At 33.3% G+C, this 21075-nt stretch overlaps 1 protein-coding gene and 1 long non-coding RNA gene across 14 annotated transcripts in view; one reads left to right on the top strand and one right to left on the bottom strand.

Moving 5' to 3' along the window:
* LOC106868432 (supervillin) overlaps positions 1-21075 on the top strand; it is a 269304-nt gene that overhangs the window by 79347 nt on the left and 168882 nt on the right. For 8 of the 12 annotated variants that reach the window (XM_052971707.1, XM_052971702.1, XM_052971700.1 and 5 more), the window contains 2 exons: positions 12356-12574; positions 17309-19738. In XM_052971707.1, coding sequence (XP_052827667.1) covers positions 12417-12574; positions 17309-19738 — 2588 coding nt within the window. In that variant the 5' untranslated portion in view covers positions 12356-12416. The remainder of the gene's footprint in view (positions 1-12355; positions 12575-17308; positions 19739-21075) is intronic. The other 4 variants (XM_052971738.1, XM_052971737.1, XM_052971736.1 and 1 more) reach the window with 1 other exon arrangement.
* LOC106868433 (uncharacterized) overlaps positions 1-21075 on the bottom strand; it is a 53023-nt gene that overhangs the window by 7677 nt on the left and 24271 nt on the right. The window contains exons 3-4 of one of the 2 annotated variants that reach the window (XR_008265213.1): positions 5617-5845; positions 4677-4738 (exon numbers count right to left, since the gene is read on the bottom strand). This is a non-coding gene — a long non-coding RNA (uncharacterized LOC106868433). The remainder of the gene's footprint in view (positions 1-4676; positions 4739-5616; positions 5846-21075) is intronic. The other variant, XR_001409278.2, reaches the window with a different exon arrangement.

A 21075-nucleotide genomic window follows, 5' to 3' on the forward strand; every position in this document is an offset into this window, starting at 1 on the left:
ATATGTATGTATGTTTATATATATATGTGTGTGTATATATATGTGTGTGTGTGTGTGTATATATATATGTGTGTATATATATGTATGTGTATATATATATATATATATGTATATGTATATATATATGTATATATGTATATATCATCATCATCATCATCGTCGTTTAACGTCCGCTTTCCATGCTAGCATGGGTTGGATGATTTGACTGAGGACTGGTGAAATCAGATGGCTACATCAGGCTCTAATCTGATTTGGCAGAGTTTCTACAGCTGGATGCCCTACCTAACGCCAACCACTCCGAGAGTGTAGTGGGTGCTTTTACGTGCCACCGGCACGAAGGCCAGTCAGGCGGTATATATATATATATATATATATATATATATATCTTAGACAAAAACAGATAACAAAGCCATGGCTGTGAGGAGTTTTCAGAATATTTATAAGGAATGAGATCGTCTTACAGCTGTTTCTGGGATATTATGGATATCCCTTCATCAGAGACGATGTGAGAGAAGTAAATGGAAAAGGAGGAGATAGGGAAAATAGAGGGAAATAAGAGAATGAAAGTAGAAATAACATCTAAAATATTGTAGTTGCAGTTCCATTATTGTCTAATATATATATATATATATATATATATATATATGCAGGCTAATACAAGACCCACATTAAACTTCTAACTCATATTATGATCGAACCAAGAGTTTAATTATGGTCTGTCCTTAGCACTTATTTAGCATTACCTGCCACTCTTTGGGTCTTCTAGATACCAATACCTTTTACACACACACACACACACACACACACACACACACACACACACACACACACTCCCCTTGTCAAGGGTATCACCATTAGTACCCTGCTGCTAACATTCCTCTGGCTTCCCTAACTTGTGCACCCTCTCTCTTCAACCTTTCTCTGTCTTTATAGATGTTGCCTACCTACCTCCTTCTCCCCCAATTTCTCTATCTCTTCCCCCATACACTTTTGTACTCCCCCCCATACTATTCTTCTTACCTGAGGTACCACCTGGACACCTCATCACCAGTATCTATCTCTTTGGCAATACTACCAGGCCATTCTCACTCTCTCTCCTGAATGTGAGTAGCTGTGTAGCTCCTCTCATTGGCTACTTACATGTGTGCGTGTGTGTGTGTGTGTGTGCAAATGTGAATGAATATTGACATTAAACAGCTTCACTTGTTACCACTTGAAATGGTGCTGTGATGTTTATATTCCTTGATAACATTATGACCAGTCAGTGTTTGCTTTTGAAGACCTGTGGAATAAAAATATCCCATACTTGAAAAGCAGCTGAGAGTTGGCAACCAGGAATAGTATCTGGCCATAAAATCCTGCTTCTATATTAACTTTAATTCAACCCCATGGTTGAACAAAAAGTTAATAGGAAAAACATGGATGTTAAATGAATGAACATATATATATATATATACAAAAACAATTGCAGTGTGGGAGGTATTTATAAGCCATTTAAAATGACACACAAAAACTGTTAGATTCACTTCAACATTTAAATTTAATTTGTCAAAATATTTTCATCATTTTGAAACCGTGACCTGTTCACTGACAAAATTCCATGCAGCACAGAATTTTGTCAGTGAACTGGTCGTCGTTTCAAAATGATGAAAATATTTTGACAAATTAAATTTAAATGTTGAAGTGAATCTAATGGATTTTGTGCGTATTTTAAATGGCTTATAAACACTTCCCATGCTGCAATTGTTTTTGTTTTAGCACACAATCTCAGATCAAGTCACTTGCTATGCAAGTACATCTCCCTAATATATATTTATATATATATATATATATAGTCCTACCCATGCATGCATGGAAGATGGACGTTAAACTGATAGTCTGGTTGGTCATGTGATCACATGATACACACAAACACACACACACACCATCATGATCATCATCAACAACAACAACAAAAAAATAGGTATATGTATGTGTAATTTTAACCGGCTCACAAGCCAAAATCTAAAATTTGTGAACGTTTATTTATACTAGGCCTTTTTTTTTACCCAACAAGTTGTGAAATACCTTTCATAATCCATTGATGATTATGGCCAGGTATTGCAATAACTTAGGGTTCAAATTCCCTCCACTTTTCAATATCCTATTGAAAGACTTAAGGGATCTACATAGTATGGATGTAGATATCTTCAAAAGAACAACTGGAACTAGAATTACTGATGAACCTATTTTGCAGCAAGAAACATAACTGAAGGCAACAACTTCAAGATCCTTCGTTCAACAAATGTGTGTGTGTGTGTGTGTGTGTTGTGTCATGCAGAGAAAGAGAAAAGAAAGAGAGCGGATGGCGGAAGAATAATTCAATTCAATTTATTTATTTTGATCACAAAATTAGAGCAAATTACAATATATAAATGCACTGGAGTTATATTCTAAAGGTCATAGGTCTAAATTTTTGTAATAGGAAATAAAATATTTTGAGTCATTAATCATTTTATCTGTAATTGAAATGAGTAATGCATAACCATCCCAGTTCATTCATAATCAGGAGAAAACAGACCATTCATTTTGTTGAAACACCTATTTTAAGAACAAATACAAATGTCAAATATATTTTTAAGTTGTCGAATGTATATATACACATGTGTACGTGTGTTTGCTCTCTCTCTCAGAAAGGATTGATGTATTCTTTTATTGGTTCCAGTCAATTGATTGTGGCCATTGTGGGGTACTGCCTTTAAGAGATTTAGTTAATCATATTGACCCTGTTATTTATTTCAGTATTGTATTTTTCTATTGATCTCTGATTATTGAATGACTAAGTTACTTTTGACATAAGGGATTACAACTCATTGTGCTGTTTTACATTGGTATGCACACACACACAGAGAAACACACACAGAGAAACACACACACAGATACACACACACGCATTGTACACTGTCTCTCTGCCATATTTCACTCATAAGGCATTGATCAACCCATGGTTACATTCACAGACTCTTTCCCAAGGTGCCATATATAGGGATCAAAGCTTTTTTTATATTTAATCTTTTGTTTGCAACCAGTCCATCTCCATAAATTTCAATAGTTTTCATTCAGCTGAAATGTCATAGTAACCTAGACGCCTTGTAATAAATATTAGGGAAATGTTCCCCATACAATTTTGAAGGCAATCTCTGTTACAATTTGTTTCAAATTAAATCAGTTACTGTCTTGACTTTAAAAGAAGTGAACATTAATAGTAGTTATTGAATAAATTGCATAGTTATTATCAGTTGTATATTTCTAATCATTTTACTTCTTCCAGTCCATTGGGCTGCAGCCATGTTGAAACAGATAGTGATTTAGAAGCCTTATTGTATTTTGTTTTGACATTCTTCATCAGAACTTTCCAAGCACATACATCACTTAGGAAATTATCAGATTCATATTTTGTGCTATTTTGATTGCACACCAGTAATAAAATAATTGATAATACATAATTGTGCTTTATAAATTTTAATAAATTGAGCAAAATCAAAATATGCTTACTATTTTAATGAGATACATGTATGTAATTACCACAATTCCTGAATAGTTGTTGGAATATTCATCCGCTGGATGTGTAATGTCAGTGTGCCGGTGGCATGTGAAAAGCACCCACTACACTCTCGGAGTGGTTGGCATTAGGAAGGGCATCCAGCTGGAGAAACTTTGCCAGATGAAATTGGAGCCTTCTGGCTTGCCAGCCCCCAGTCAAACCATCTAACCCATGCCAGTATGGAAAGTGAACATTAAATGACGATGATGATGATGATGACACCTGCATTTCATCATTTAAAACTTAGACTTCAGAATTGCAGTGTTTTAAAATTTTTCCATAGTTAACAGTCTCAGTGTATGTAGGTAGTAGAAAGTAGCAGAAATATTTTAAGTGCTATTTTAGCTATATTGGAACGCTTGTCTGAAATGTTAATCCAGAAACTAGCTACTTCACTCACTTATATATCAATTATATACACCAGTTATCTTTTATTTCAGTGTTTCTTAAAGTTGGATGTTGTAGTTGGAATAACTAGATTTCTGATCTAATTGTATTGTTTCATTTTGATATTTGGGAAGTAATTATTTGCCCACTTCTCAAGCATTGCTAAATGATTAAAAATTAAAGAACTAATATCTCATTTTAAGTTGCATTCATAGGTTTTGGAAAACATTTGAAGAATTTTCTATTTCAGTTTTCTTACCTATTTTGTCTCACATTGTGCAAATCTTATCTTTTCTCTCCCCGCTTGCGTTTTGGTATTTATATTATTTAAATGTTAGAAAGATATATGTTAGAAATGAGTGTGAAAGATATATTAATTTTGTGCACCAAAATTCATTTTGAAGTAAATCACAAAATTCAGTTTGACAGTTCTCTTGAAAAAGTCTAATCATCATTCTCTTATATCATATACACAACAAAGCACTTGACTTCTTGAGAGCCAATGAACTTTAGTGTACAAAATCAGTTTTATAACCTTGCTTCCATCTTTTTCTAAATATGCAAATGAACTTGTTTCAAGAGATCTATTTTTAACATAATTAGGCTTTTTAATGACTTGTTCCATAACTAATTATAATTTATTTATAATTGTTTGGGCAACTTATATGTCATGATGTAAAAAGCAATTAATGGTTAGAATACTTACAACTTCTGTCTTTGCCAGTGCTGTAAAGCCATTTGATAAACCACTGATTGAGAGTGCATCATCTGTATATAATTTTATACAATTAGTTCATTGCAAAATGTTTTTCTTCAAAAAGCTAAAATTTTAAATATATGTTCACTTCTGCTTTTTAAGAGAAATTTTTGAATGAAACATATAAAGCAATTTTTGTGCTGACTTACATCTGTTGACTCATCTATGTGTAATGCAAACAGTCTATTATCTTTTGTTAAAATATCTTTTGTATGCATTTTAATATCTTTAGACATATCTCGAATCTGTCTTTCAATCTTATTGTATGTTAAAAGAATTCTTTTTTTTTTTCATTTTGAATTCAAATTTTGACCCAAGCATTGTTAAAAACTGTTGCACAACAAGGTGGTTTCTGAAACTGTATGTGGGTCCTTGTTTTAGGCTATTGACTAAGCAACCAAGTAACCTAATTTTTAAAATTTTCTTAATAAATAATGTGGATTATTTCATAGAAGATTTTGAAAGCTCTTTGAAGTATTCTAAGAGCTTTCCTGACAGACAGTTATATTTGGGGATAAAATGGGTATTCGTTATATTTGGCACCATACTCATTTGCAACTACATCACCACCAATCAAAAACACTCAAAACCTGTTTCTTGCAATCTTTGAAAAAGAAAAAAAACTTAGAAATTTTGCATGTACATTTCTCACCTACAAATGCTTTCTGTATTGGATTCTTGACAAATTTTATTTGTTGGTACTACATTCCATTAATTTTCACAATTACCTTCAACAGCTTTTTGTTTCTTAACTAAAATTTTACACATTTTTATCCAAGAGCTTTGTAAAAATTTTAATACAAAAACTAGAAAATGAGAGAAGATTGGAATAGAATGATTTTACTAGCTTGTTAAAAAAAAAAAAAGTGACAAAAATTTTCCTACACACCTGCAGAAGTTTGTGTCCAAGTGGACAGCATTCCTCTTCTTCCTGCTACTAATACTACCACCACCACCACCATCACAATCATCATCGTCATGCACTCTGTAGAAATCCATTAAGTTGACAGTGACCCAGCCACTCCTGCCACAAATTTGACCTAAGTTACTGCTGAACAGATATTGTCTCCCCAAATATTACTTCTGGTCACACATCCATTGAACTTGTAACAGTCTTTCTGAAGAACAGGGAACATATAAAAATAATAGTATTTATGAATATTCACTGCAAATATCAGTGTTTAAACCCCCAAATTAAATTCCTAAATAAATTGTCTGTAAAAATTCAACAATTCAACAAAATACTTGACTTTTGATAACAAGGCAACATGTATTAGCGAAAACATCCGAAACTTGCAAAATGTTAATCTTATCATAATAATCTTTGTATTATTAGTAAGAAGATGTAGAAAATTCTGATAAAATATTGTGACTAAACTGTGTGCAACAGGAGATATTTGTTTTTGGAATTTTGTTAAAGCTTATAACTGTCCCCTTCTCTCTTTTGCTACTTACATTGTTTTAACACTCCCATCCCTTTGTGTATTGACGTCTAACTACAAAGAGGTTTTGATTGAACAAAGTACCAGTCAAATTTAATTTATTGTGGTCTCAAAACCTTAAAATATAATATGAATAATAATGGTACTTTCAGTGAAATTGTACAGTAATAGTAATATAAAATTCATAAGATTTGTATAATTTCATGACATACCTAAAGATTATTGGCCACACAACTTGGAAAACTCTGCTCCAAGTTTTGAGTTCATCTTTCAACAAAAGTAGCACCAGTGTTGGTCTTAGCTTCAAACGGCTATAAACCTCTCTAAAAGACTGTCCTTAAGTCTAGTTAAAGGAGATCATTATTATCTATGTGATAAATAATCCTCTTAATTTTTTTTAGATTATTTCATGCAGTTTCATTATTTGTTTTACTGTCTTTTTACGCTCAACGCTAGTATTTGGAAAACAGTTAAGTTAAAGTACTGTCTTTAAAAACAGAATCTGTAAAGCAGGAATTGCTTTATTTTACTAACCTGGAACTTAGCCAGTAAAACTGGCTAAGTTCCAGTACCACACTATCTAGAAAAGTTTGATCTTTACTTGAAAATCCTGAATTTTCATGTATAGTAAATGATTGTTCATCAGTAATAGCCCTTAAGAATAAACTTTTGTTCTCAAATAGACTCTCTCCTATTTGGCTGTTGTTCATATGCATTCTAGTCATTTGTAATACTGGAGATTAACAATAATGGAGATTTCAGCTAGGTATGTTTTTCTTTGATAAACCTAAAAAGAAATTATTGTATTGTCTGTGAATGCTTTCTTCACCATAAGTTCTTTGTAATTTTCTTTTTTATAACACTAGATTTGTTTTAGTGAGTAATATTTTAGTGAATCACTGTGGTCTTTGTGATGAGATTGTTTATAAATATTTTTAAAAATAAAATCCACATGGAAAAGCAGATGTGAAAATATGGTGATAATTTTGAAGTTGAATAGATTTGATTTATAATAATGAGTTACTACAATAAACATGTATGTTTAGAAATGCTGGTTTTGAAGGTAATAATTAACTCCAGGAATATTATAATGTATGTACTAATAAGTAGTATGAATCAAGGGATTCGTTAACATTTCAAAAATGTCTTTATATATAAACAATTCACCCACCTCTGACCTGTATCTGTGGACTTCAATCCAGTTTGGATCTTAACAACCATCTTTTATGGTTGATAGTACACAAACTACATGTCTTATTCTTCTTTGGGACACAAATCTCTCAACCACTTTCTTTAATCCATCTCTGCTCTTCAGGTTACACTTTATGTCATAACTATTTTCATATACGTGGCATCTCTCTATATAGAATACACTCTTCCTATCACTCACTTGAACTTCAGCATCAATGTCTACTACTTACTCTAGTTGAAAATTACTCTTTTCTGTTTATCCATGTTAATTCATATCAACTGCTCTTCAAACTTTCTGAACAGCTAACAACTATTCAACTATCCTCATTGAGGACATCTATCTCAGTTCACCTCTCTCTGAAGTCCTCATCCTTGGTGATTTTAATACACATAATTCTTCTTAGTTTTCGCACTCTCTCCCACACTCATACTGTTGATGTAGAGGCTAGATCATTTGCCATTCTGAATAATCTTCCTAAGTTAGTATCCTCACCTACCTATATCACTGACTGAGTCACAGACTCTCCAAACATTCTTGATCATTTTCTCATCTTCAATATCAGATTTTTCTCAGCCATTACCATCTCTGTACCTGTCAAGATAACATCTCTGATATTTTCCTCTCACACAAATAAGTTAACTAATTGGAGCTGCACTAGTTGTATACTAATTATTCTTGGCAGGAAATGTTCTTGACATTTGACCTATCTGAAACAGTTAAGCATGCAACTGAAAACCATTCTCCTAGCATGTAATGAGAAACCATCTTCCACATTCTTCACCCTCAAATAGCAACACAACTACAATGGCAAGGCTGCACTACAAGCAAAAAAAAAAAACTGCCAAAAAAAAAAACAACACCTGGAAGAAGTTACCCATTATCACCAACTGGAAGTTACGTAGCCATCACTGCAAAACAATCATCAAAAAAGAATAAGATGGACTTATGTACCACGTAACCTGCAAACTTTATTGCTTCATAAATTATAGCAATGCCAGAAGGTATTGCCTTTGCAAGAGTGTCTGTACTAACTTGCAGAATCCACCTCTTACTTGCCATTCTTCAACTAAGGTATCCCTGAAGGTAGCTCTCTTGCTCTTCAATTTGCTTCCAACTCCACTTTTTACACTCAGAACAAAATTCTTGCTAACTCCTCTTTTTCTTCACTCTACTTGTCTCAATGCTTCATTACCAAGTGCAGAAATTTTTCTGATTGCTTTATCTTAACAAATTGGCTGGTTCTGACAGTAGGTCTACCCATTACCATCAAAAGGTATATTCCATATCTTGTTCCCATCCTCTACAAACTCTTCTATTTTTGTATCTCTACAGAGGTCTGTCCTAATTTATGGAACCTTTAAGGATGAAATGTTTTCTTTTATATTATATATAAGCATTATCAAAACTACATTGCATTCCCTTCATCACCAGGGCCATAAAGTACTTCAGCTTTCATTAGTTGCTGATGCTCTACAGAGCTCAAATATGACCCACAATGGAGTACTGCTCAAAATATCTAGAAAGGTATTGCTACTACTTAGTCAAATGTCTAGACTGCACCATATACATCCTATATCAGTTGACATTGACCATGCATTTGCACATGTGTGCAGTCACTGCAAAATAGCTTTTGTGGAAGACTTGCAGTTGCCTATGCATGCAAGTCTTTTCTCTGCACACTAATTTTTATCCAAAGAAAGGCTGCTGACTTGGGCTGATACAGCTTGGCATAGTATCATTGCAAGTATTATTGTCAGAATGTTAAGTGGCACATCAGATATCACAAAGTGCTTTTCCCAACCCTCTAACATTTCTGCTAATTCACTGCTCTGGATTGGTGCATTTTTATAAACTTTGGAAGAATGAAAGGCACAGTTAACGTAGAATTTGAACTCAGAGTGCAGAGAGCCAGGACAATAACTTCGAGGCATTCCATCCAATGCTTTAATGACTCTTCTGACTTGATGCCTCAAGACTGTATCAAAAATATTCAGTTGATTAGCAAAAATTTACTTCCCCAATTCATGAAAAACTAGCTTAATTCATCTTTGATTCATCTCTCTGCTGCTTTCTACATGCCCCTCCATCTAGTTCTTCATACCTGTCTCTCTTACTCTCATTACCCCTACCATTTTTTACCTCTCAAATTCTTCTCTGAGCATTTTTTCTAATTGTTTCTCTTCAGAGCTACAACAGTTTGACATTTCATCCTTGTGCACACTTTTCCTACAAACCTTTTGCTACCTATGTTGAAAATCTCACCACTGTCAGGAGGTCTGTGAAGATCACGAGCGCTGTCTGTATTATAACTTGTACAAAAAAGAATTCATGTTAATGATCTTCTGCTATTTAATGGGATTTACTTATACTTCATTGAAGCATGACTAGAAGCAAAGTTTTTAGCTTGATATCTTGTACTCATGATTAACAAAATATATATAGTAATCATGGTCTTTATAAACAAATATATTCTCTTTCTGTGCCTAAATGCCATTCCAAACCTTCTTACTTCCTTTATATCTAGTACTACCATTTAACTCCTGGTATATTTATTATTAGATCTGTACTGCATGTGGTTTTTATCTATACTAATTTGTTCTTTGTTCATACCATTTTTCACAATCATTCTTTTAGTTCCACTAAACCATTGTTAGAGCATTTTTCTTTGTTGCCTATGTTGTATTTTATATCTAGTTCTCTATGCTTTCCCATACATTTTAATTGATCTTCTTCCTTTAACTTTCTAAAATATTAATATCCAATCCCAACATCTTATTATTCCATAATATTTTCCCTTTATATCATGATTTATTTTATTTAGAGTTCTTATATCTTTCAACCCTATCTCATTTGTTGCATTTGTCCTTGCAGTTCTTAATAAATTGTTTGTTTCTGTTAGTGATTTGATTGATGACAGTTAATTTTCTTTGTGATCTCATTAAAACATTTCTGAAAGATGCATACCCATCAAAATCATTGTTTTTCATAAGTTCAACTATCATTGTCATTATCATTTGATTATCTTTAGTAAATATATCTCTTTTTTTCTGATAATTCTATCTCTGATTCTCTACATCACCAACCCTGTATATTCTGCAATCTTTGGCATTTGTTAGCTCCTTATCAAAATTACCCATTGCTTTATTTCTTCAAACTAATTCTTTCAACTATCCATTTTCCCTAACTACCCTATCTTGATCACAAATTCTCTACTCTTGATCTCTACCTCTATTCTCTCACTGTAATTCCAACTAGAGTCACTGGATTACTTTGATAGTAACATTCTATATCATAGGTTATCAAAGTGGGCGTTACTGCCCCATCCCCCAGGTGGGCATTGAGACGGTCCAGGTGGGTGCTGGTGCCTAAGGGGTGGGGGGGGGGTAGAAAAAAAAGAGGTGTTGGAAGGAAGGCAGTGGATTGGGGGACGCTATGAATTTATTATAATATTATTATAGTATTGGATACAAGTTATATAATATTATATTAAATATTGAATGATTCGTAGTATATATAAGTTATTAAAATATAAAATATTTATTTATACATAAAAATAGGGGGGGGGGGCCCTGAGAGTATTATGTGGCCATGAAGAGGCGACAGTGGCCCAAAAAGTTTGAGAACTTCTGTTCTATATTAACAACATTTGAACAGGTGAGGTTTTGTTTGATAAGGATAACACTAACGTTTGTTATCCTTCTCCTCCTCCTCCTTCTCATCATCATCATCATCATTTATGTCTGTTTTTCCATGTTTATATGAGTTGGACAATGCTCCTCCATTTAATTTTTCCTGGACATATATAGTTTATACATAATTTTGAACAAGTTAACTTTGACTTCAATTCTCATTGTCATCATCATTTAACATCTGCTTTCCGTGCTGGCATGGGTTTGATGGTTTGACATGGAGCTGGCTAGTCGGGAGTTGTCCTGACTCCAACTGTCTGTTGTGACATAGTTTCTATGGCTGAATGCCCTTTCTAATACCAACCACTTAAAAGAGTGTGCTGGGTGCTTTTTTACACGATAATTGTCCATAAGCTGTACTGATGAAATATAAGATGATTGAAAAGACCAAGCGAAAAAGGGAAAGAAACAATATTAAATATGTAACTTTAATTAGAGTTGAACTTTCACTCTGTGCTTTACATTAAAAATTAATACAGATGATTGGAGAAAAAGAAAGATTCTTTTAATAAATATAGTACAAAATACTAAACTTCAACTGTATTTAAATTTTACCGCTACACTTTACATTGAATGGTAATTACTTCTCTCCCTCTGCCAAACAAAGAGTACAAGTAAATCATCCTTCTAAATGGAAGACAGTAGGAGAGGGAAAATAACATGCTACTGGAATGATACAGTATATATGTGTGTGTGTGTTTGTTTGTTTATATATATATATATATTTAACAGATGTTAAATGATGATGATGATGATGATGATGATGATGATGATGGTGATGATGGTGTGTGTGCATGTGTGTGTGTGTTTGTGTATCATCATCATCATCATCATCACTGTCATCATCATCATTTAACATCCATTTTCTATGCTGGCATGAGTTGGATGGTTTGACTGGAGCTGGTAAGGCCAGGGACTGCATTGGGCTACATTGTCTGTTCTGGCATGGCTGAATACTCTTCCTAAAACCAACCGCTTTACAGAGTGCTTTTTATGTGACACAAGCACCAGTGCTTTTTATGTGACACAAGCACCAGTGCTTTTTATGTGGCACTAGCACATGCTACTTATATATTTTGTATAATTATATTTCCTAGAGTTGTATGAGTAAATTTTGATAGATGGACTTTGGTTAGCTTGCGTAATGTGCTTTGCAGAGTTTGACAAAAATAATTTTCATGGTCAAAAAATATATTTTAAATTTTATATAACTTTTACTTATAATCTTGTTAATGCTTCAATCATTTTATGTTGTTTAATTTGCAAAATGTAATAATTAATGATTTGCTTGCTCTTTTTTGTTAGGTCTTTCAAGAACTAGTAGTCACCCCATTAACAATTTTGCAATTATTTGAATACACTAAATATGTCCCAATACAGCTCTAAAAGAGAAGATGGTGCTAAATTCCTTGAGTCCAAGAGAAAAAAAATATCTCTAGGAGGCAGTGATAAGTTAACAGCAGAGTTTACTAATCAAGAAATTCCATCCCAAGAGCAGGTTTCATCTGTCTCTAGAGCTTCAAGGTAAAATTCTTCAAATTTAATTTTAATCAAAACATATAAATTTCATGGCTAATATGTATCAGAATAATTAAAGCCATGAGATTATAATTATCTATACATCATTTGAAAATAAATGAAAAAAATCAGATGTTCCTTTCAGATAGATTAAATATAATTCATATCTTAGGATCTGAACTGACAGAAAGATTTGAAAACTGTTGAAAAGTGATTGATTCACATGTGGAATATATAAACATTTTATGTTAAATGGATCTGTGATTTAACACCGTTGCATAGATAGTTGAAATAGGCACCTTGTAAAAACAATACAGAATTTCTAACCCATGCTAGCATGGCAAAATGGATGTATACCAATCAAACGAATTAGAATTAATAATTGAATAAAATACTGGTTCTATGAATCTGTTGTGCAAGCTATTTCATGAACTGGAAATTTCAGTGATCATATTTGGAAATAGCAGGATAGGTACACTAGTTATATGAAGGCTGTTGTTGTACAAAGTCTAAAAAGTAATCAAAGTTCCTGGAATTTCTTTGAGGCAATCATTGTAACAATGAGAACACCATTCAAGCAACTAATAATCTTCTACTGATGAGGTAGGTACATGAGAGCCAGAGAGACTTTGTTCTTACCTAAAGAAAAAAAGGTCAGACAAATGATTGTGAATATCAAATCTCTGCCTGGTGAGGACTGTACTCTCCAACATAGGTTAGTGATTATCAATTTTCAAGATGAAGATTAGACGATAATAAAGGAAATTACCATTAAGAGAAGGAAGATATGGAAATTAAAACATCTTTTCGTTAGACATAAACTCCAATTAGCACCAAATATTTTGTTCCTATTTAGATTGGAAGAAAGGAGAGATGGAGAGTTATAATATTAAAGACAGCAAGATGATCCTAAGGACCACACTGCAGAAAATTGATTGGTAAAAAAGCTCCAGTTAAGATGACATTGTTGAGGAATGAATATAGTAGACGGGGCTACATAAGCTAAATAATAGAGTAGGAAGGAAAGGGAGAAAGTAGGTAACAAGGAGTGATATCAGGAAGTTAGATTATCCATTCAGGAAAAAGATTGAAAGGCAGAAGCTTGTTGATGTTCTATGTCATGGAGATAGAAAACATTATGGATTTTGATTGTGAAGCAGTTTATTTGCACAAACATATTTTCATAGATATAGGATCTGAAATAAGTTAAATGTTCATTAACAGTTAATAGTAAGGGGTTTCATGAGCTACTTAGATGGCTTACTAGATTTGATGTAATTAATACTTGAGGTGATTGTAGTTAAAACAAAGGAGCTAGAGTATGACAGGGGCTTCAGGAGCTGTTACTCTCTCCATGGAAAAGGTATACCGTACGAAGAATGTATTAAGAATTTGATGTTGAGTTGCAGTGAAATATGGTCACTGAAAGTGGAAGAACTGCTGAAAATGGACAGAAATGAGAGGAGTATGAACTACAAGGTATATAACATTAATTTGCATGAAATATGGAGCTAAAGTGACCTGAGAGAGTATCTGGGCAATAATGATATCAACCAACATGTGCAAGACATTCAGTTATTATGCATACAGATCATGGATGCTAGTTAAAAAATAAAAAAGATGTATATTCACCATAGAAGATACTCATGAGAAAAGAAGACAGATATGACATGGGGAAAAGTGGAGAGGTCAGATTTCATGATGTTATACCTCACAGTTGAGATGATATGTTAAGATATCTGGCTTGTCTAATAAAAAAGATGATAAAATGATGATGATTGTGAATATCAACTATTGTGAAATGAAAGTATTAGCTATTTTTTCAAGCAAAAGGAAGAGGCTTGAATAGTATTAACACAATAGATCTTCAATCTAAAGAATATCAATTTGTCTTTTCTAATTCATGGGTAGTTTAAATATTGACGCTTTATTTTTTTTTTATTCAGGATTAAGCTTTAGATTTAGAGAAAAAGGAAGTGTGAATTAGCTGTGCTTATACATTTCCCTAAGTTATTAACACTATAAGTGATACCTTAAATGAAAGAATGGTAAAAGTAAAATGTAGAAATTCAAAAAGCTTACACAAATTTTGTATTATTTAGATGCAAAGAATATGTGTTTAGTACTTTTTGCAAAGATACAACTTTTACCTTTTCATGTTTCAGAACTTAAGTTTTTGTTATGTTTAATTAAAAATTGAAGATCACATTTGATTTCTGATTTCATCTATCCAGATGTTTAATAAATTTATGGTGAAAATTCAATGGAAAAAAATTATTTTCAAATTCTTAATTTATATATATCTGGTTCTAATGGCAACTAACTTAAAATTAGTCACTCTTGTTGCAGTGTTTGTGAAACTATCAGAAAATATTTTACTATTGGAATCTTTATGAATATTAGATGAAAGCTAATGACTAAGGAAAATACTCAAGGACATTCTCTGCTTGAAAACTTAAATGATACTAAATGTAGTTAGCTAGGAAGTGTTAATTAATTAAAATTACTTGTAGTGAGGGGAAAGAATCTTTAGCTTAATGGTCTTTTCTGATCAGGAAAGTCAGAGAGATAACCCCTGAAATTTTAATTTATTTAAATTAATTAGCGATAGAATGTGGACAATAGAGTGATTATGATTTTGGTAGAATGGTAACGGATCTACACATACCTCCTTGACAAACTATAGCTTTTACCAATGTTACCAGATGAAGAACACATAATATATTATTATCATTCTTACATCATTTTTACATCCACTTTTCCATGCTTGCATGGATCACTGGGTCTTCTCTAGAATACAGAATCTTGTCATTTGTTGTATTCTTTTGTCATATTCTTTGTGTAGTTCAACATCCTGATATCCGCTTTCACCACCTCTGCCCAAGTTTTCCTTGGTTTTTCTCTTCCACAATTTCTTTCTGTTTGGATGTGTGAACCATGTTGCTCATGCACACTGACATTACATATTCAGTTGTGCATGTTTCATGTTCCTTTAGCTTTTTGCACATCCTTCACAGCCAACGCCCATGTCTCATTTACTTCCTGTACACAAGCAATGCACAGCCTATGCTTCTCTTGAAGGTATAATCCCTTTGTTGCCAACATAGGTAATAACTCCTTGAACTTTTTCCACCCTGTTCTTATTCTGGTTGCTAAGCTTTCAGAGCACACTCCTTCATAGCTGATCAGGTCGCCTAGATAAAAGAAGCTATCAGCTTCAATGGAGCCATCTAAGCTTTGAAAAGATTTATTTTACTAGTGCTTTGATTACTCACTGCTCCTACCATGTATGAAGTCTATTTCCTCTGTTAACATGCTTGTGATCCTAGTGCACTTCTTGTGTGTCCATAATTTACACTGTGCACACAATATGGAGTTTCTACCCACTTGCTTTCTGTATATCTAGCACAACCATTTTCTCGAATGCAGCAGAATCTTCTTTCTCATTTACTATAACTTTTGTCTTTTCTAAGTTTACTCTGAAAGCCTCTCAGTTCTAAGTTTTGTTTCTATACTTGGAATTTATACCTAAATTCTTTTGCAGCCTTCACTATAAGGGATAGATCATTAGCATACACAAGTTGCTGTAGACAGTCTGTCATATTTTGAAGAGGGCTTAGAATCAACCCTTAATGTACACCTACCTGCATGCTAAATTCCTCACTGAAATATTGCTAACCTTCGTTTTGGTTACTGTATCTCTGTACATGACTTGTACTGCCCTTACAAGCCAAGCATCTACTCCTAGTTTCCTTAAAGACAACTCAACTATAGATTGAGGTTCCTTGTCCAGATCAACTAATGCTAGTTACAGAAGTTTCCTCTTAGCTATATATATATATATATATATATTTATGTATGTATGTATGTGAACACACATGCACACACAGGCACACACACACACACACACACACACACACTGTAAATAATATTGAGTAATATCCTAAAAGGATTTAAGGTACAGTTCTATTTGTGTTTTGAAAGATGGCATCCATATAACTATGTTTAATTTTATAGCAGGTAATTATTAAACTGATGTGTCCTTCCTGGTGTCATGTGCTTTAACAATCACCTGTTTTCAGACTAGTTAGATTAAGGAAAGACAAATAGGTGTCTTGACAACACTGACTTACATCCATAGTGTCCATTGCCGTAGCAACAACAGCATCATGTTGTTAAGTCTCATCATCATTATTATCATCAGTAACAGCAGTCAGTGTCAGTAGTGGCAGTGTAGCATCACTGTTGACTTTATTAAAAAGATCTACTAACCCACATATTCAATGATTGGATTTATCTGCTTGTATTTGTTGACAAAATGTTTTATAACTATAAACTTTTTTTAACAATTTGCAACACGGAATAGGTGAATAATTACTTACTTTCTCTCTTAGCAAATATAATGAAGTTTCACTTCCAGGGATACTCTAAAGAGTTTTATTACTGCTAAATAAACTTTGTGTTCATCACTTTCACCATTGATCCATATCTGAATGTATTTTTTCACATCAATCACATAATTATTTAAATTTATTTCAGTACATAACTATTGATTATTGTTTTGTATACAGGTTGTTAGTGAGGCTTTTTTTTCTGCATGGTTTCTAGTGGTACTTTTTTTTTTTTTTTTAGAAAATCTTAACAAATTCACATTTTAATCTCAATATTTTTTTGTTATTGTAAAAGAATACATCACATAAATTTTGTTTTCAAAATTATCATTTTGTTTTTCATTTCTAGTTTCAGTGCTGGAAGATGGTTGTCCAGTAGGAAAAATGAGACCACAGAGACAGAAGCTGAATCCCTCTTGAAATCTCCTAAACCAAGCTGTATTCCTTCAAGTGGTAGGGAAGTAAATCACAGTAGCTACGGCTGGCCACCATCTCATAGTTTTACTACTTCAGATAAGACTTCACTAGACAAAACAGCTTTGGGTGAAAATTACCATCAAAGAAGCTCATACCTAACACATGGTAAAATGTCACATGTGCCTTCATTTAAGCATAAAGGTATGACAGAAAGCTGTACTAAAGAAGATAATATTCGAGATTTAAAAGCTGACAGATGTTCTGATAAACTACACAGGTCCATTCAACAGGCTGACACTAGTTCCTCCCGTAATATTCCTTTGAGAGCATCTGTTCGTAAAAGTCATGATTCTGAAAGGAATAGTGATTATGGAATAAGCAAATCTTCATTACACAGTAATATGTCTCATAAAAGAAGTCCCACAAAGTCTTCTGAATCTAGTAACACTAATCAGAAAACACCCAGAATTGCTGCAAAAGAAAGATTATCTGGAGACCATGACTTGCAAATGGCCAATATTGAAAGTTCTGTTTCTCCAGCAGAATTAAATGTAAATAAAAATAACAACGATCTCAAGTCACTAAGAAAACCTGTTACTTCTGGTAGAGTAGCTGAAAGTTTTGCAGATCAGTCATTTGACCGTTCAGATGTAAAATATAATTCATGCAGATCCCGTATACCAACTCCTAATTCTCCTTCAAGTTCACATAAAGCTGAATCACATAAACTTTCATCACAGAGCTTTACTTGTTCTAGAGGTTTGGATACAAACAGAGAAGCTAACATGGAACAGAGTGGTAAAGAAACAAATGAAAGTAGAGCTGAACGTATTGCTCGTTATAAACAAATCAGACGAAATGAACTGGCTTCAATAATTAGGGCCAGACTAGATGCTAACGGTGACAAAAAGGAAGAAGAAGAAGATAAAAAGTTGAATTTGAAACAAAATCTGAATCCAGAAATAGCAAAAGAAAGTGAAACACAGTTTCCAATTTCATCTCTTACTGAAAAAGGCAACTTAAATTTGAGAACAGAAAGCATTGAGCCTGAGAGTTCAGATTTAAAACTGAATAGATTGCAACAAAGATTCAGAAATGTGTCTGAACGGTCCAAAAAGCGGCAAGAAAGAATGCTACGAAATAGTCAACATTTATCTGCTGATCATATTGGTCAAACTGCAAAAGGTAAAATTCTTAGTAATAAATTGGACACGTCCACAAGTATAGACTCTAGGAATATTCCTCCTTCTATTGCTGATGATACTCAACCATCTTTAGAAGCTGAGAGAGCAGTGAGTCTGTCATATGATGACAGAAGTCAGCTAGCTCAGTTAAGAAGTGATGAAGTAGGAACAGACTTTGCTTCAAATGTTACGAAAATCTCTTCTGAAATTCCCTGTAACAAAAATCTTTCCAACCAGCCATCAAAATCCATTGGTGCTAAAACTGGGATAGTAAATGAGAAAAGTTCTTTATCATTATCAAATGACAGGTTCATAGATAAAGGTTATAATCAAGATTTATATATTCCTTTAAGAAAACAAAATGTACAGGAAAAGCCAAATATCATTGGTAGACAACAAGAAAAGTGTAGGTTTCAAAGTAAAAGTGATGGATATTTAACATCAGGTTCTGAGGCTGGATTTTCTGATAATATTTTTGACTACTCCATATCGGAATCAGATAATTTTAGGAATTCTAACATCGACAGTGAAACAGACATACAAATATACTCTCAGATGACAGCTGACTTAAATGAGAACCCTAGATCCTCAACATCTTTCGTAAAATCAAAACAACTACCTGAAAGTGCTGTTTCATATAGAAAACAATTGTTGCAGGATCTGAATGAAAAAAGTGAGAATAAAAAAATTGAGAATGAATGGAAGAAAGATATCGACTGGCTAGAGCGTAGAAAGTTTGAATACATGATTAAAAAGGCTGAGAAGGAAAAGAAATTTTCAGTCTTAGACAAGATTAAAGCTGCTGAAATAAAAGCTAATGCAATTAGACAGAAAAGAGAAGAAAATAAGGCAAAGAAGCCTCTTGAAAGAACAAAGAGTGAAAGTCAAGTTAAGATGCCTTTAGAGGTTTGTCAAGAAACTAATCGAAAAAATACTAACTTGGAACGTACTCAATCTTTTGGATCTGCTCCTGTAAAGAAAATTGAGGAACTTCTTTTCTCTCCTAAGTATGAAAGTAACTTGGATGAGCTTCTTTTAAAGAATGCTGCTTATTTAGCAGATGAAGAAACAGATTTGCCATCGCAGTCCGTAAGGAATTTACATCCTAAAGAAAATTTAAAGCTCAGGAAGTCTGTACGTAAGAAAAAATTAACCAAGCTTGCCAGTGTATCTGAAAGGTAAGTTTGATATTATTATATATTTGCTTGTAAGATACAATTTGAAGTAAAAATAAAAAAGCGATACAAATATGTTTGTGTAAGCTAATAAAGTGAAAAGAAAATTGTTTCCATACAAACAATTAATTAGTTAATCTCTTGGAAAAAGTCAAGATCTTGTATAAAAGTTGAATATAATATTGGTTTCAAATTTTGGCACAAGGATTTTGGGGAAAGGGTAAGTCAATTACATCCTCCCCAGTGCTCAACTGGTATTTATTTTATCAACTCCGAAAGGATGAAAAACAGTGTCAACCTTGGCGGAATTTGAACTCAGAACATGTTGATGGACAAAGTACTGCTAAGTATATTGCCTGGTGTGCTAACAATTCTGCCAACTCACCATCTTAAAAAAAAAAAAAACATGCATTCCCATGCCAGGAATTGAACCAGGGCTGCATGGGTAAAAGCCAGGAATCCTAACCACTAGACCACATAGGGAAGCCAAAAGTTAACCATAATATTGATATAACTAATATTAATACCAGAGAGAAGGCGGTGAGCTGGCAGAAACGTTAGCATGCTGGGCGAAATGCTTAGTGGTATTTCATCTGTCTTTACGTTCTGAGTTCGAATTCTGCCGAGGTTGACTTTACCTTTCATCCTTTCGGTGGGATTGATAAATTAAGTACCAGTTGCATACTGGGGTCAATCTAATCAACTGGCCCCAGTCCCCAAAAATTTCGAGCCTTGTGCCTAGTGTAGAAAAGAATATAAAAACATTTCTCATGGCACCAGCACACAATTTACAGATGTTTACATTTTAAGGCAGCAAGCTGGCAGAAACGTTAGCATGCTGGGTGAAATGCTCAGCGGTATTTCGTCTATCTTTTTTGTTCTGAGTTCAAATTCTGCTGAGGTCGACTTTGCCTTTCATCCTTTCAGGGTTGATAAATTAAGTACCAGTTGTGTACTGGAGTCAATCTAATCAACTGGCTCCCTCCCCAAAAATTTCGGGCCTTGTGCCTAGAGTAGAAAAGAATATTAATACCAGAGAGAATTTTATTCTAATTTTATTCTAATTTTCAAATGTCTATTATAGAACCTATCAGGCTTTTAAGTTCTTTTAACACTATTAACAGACATAGATTAGTGGAATTGTATCAATTACTCTTAATACTATAGGGCCTAATATCTTTGCAATTAAATAATGTTGATAGGATTTAATATAATTATAATAATGTTGATCTCCATTTACTGTTATATGCTACTTTAATTCTTTAGGGTATATCACACTTCTCTTTCATTGTGGTAAAACTAATTTTTAACAGTGTCATTCAAGGATTTAATGTATTGAT

Source organism: Octopus bimaculoides, chromosome 1 (assembly GCF_001194135.2).
Source record: "Octopus bimaculoides isolate UCB-OBI-ISO-001 chromosome 1, ASM119413v2, whole genome shotgun sequence".
Lineage (NCBI taxonomy): Eukaryota > Metazoa > Mollusca > Cephalopoda > Octopoda > Octopodidae > Octopus > Octopus bimaculoides.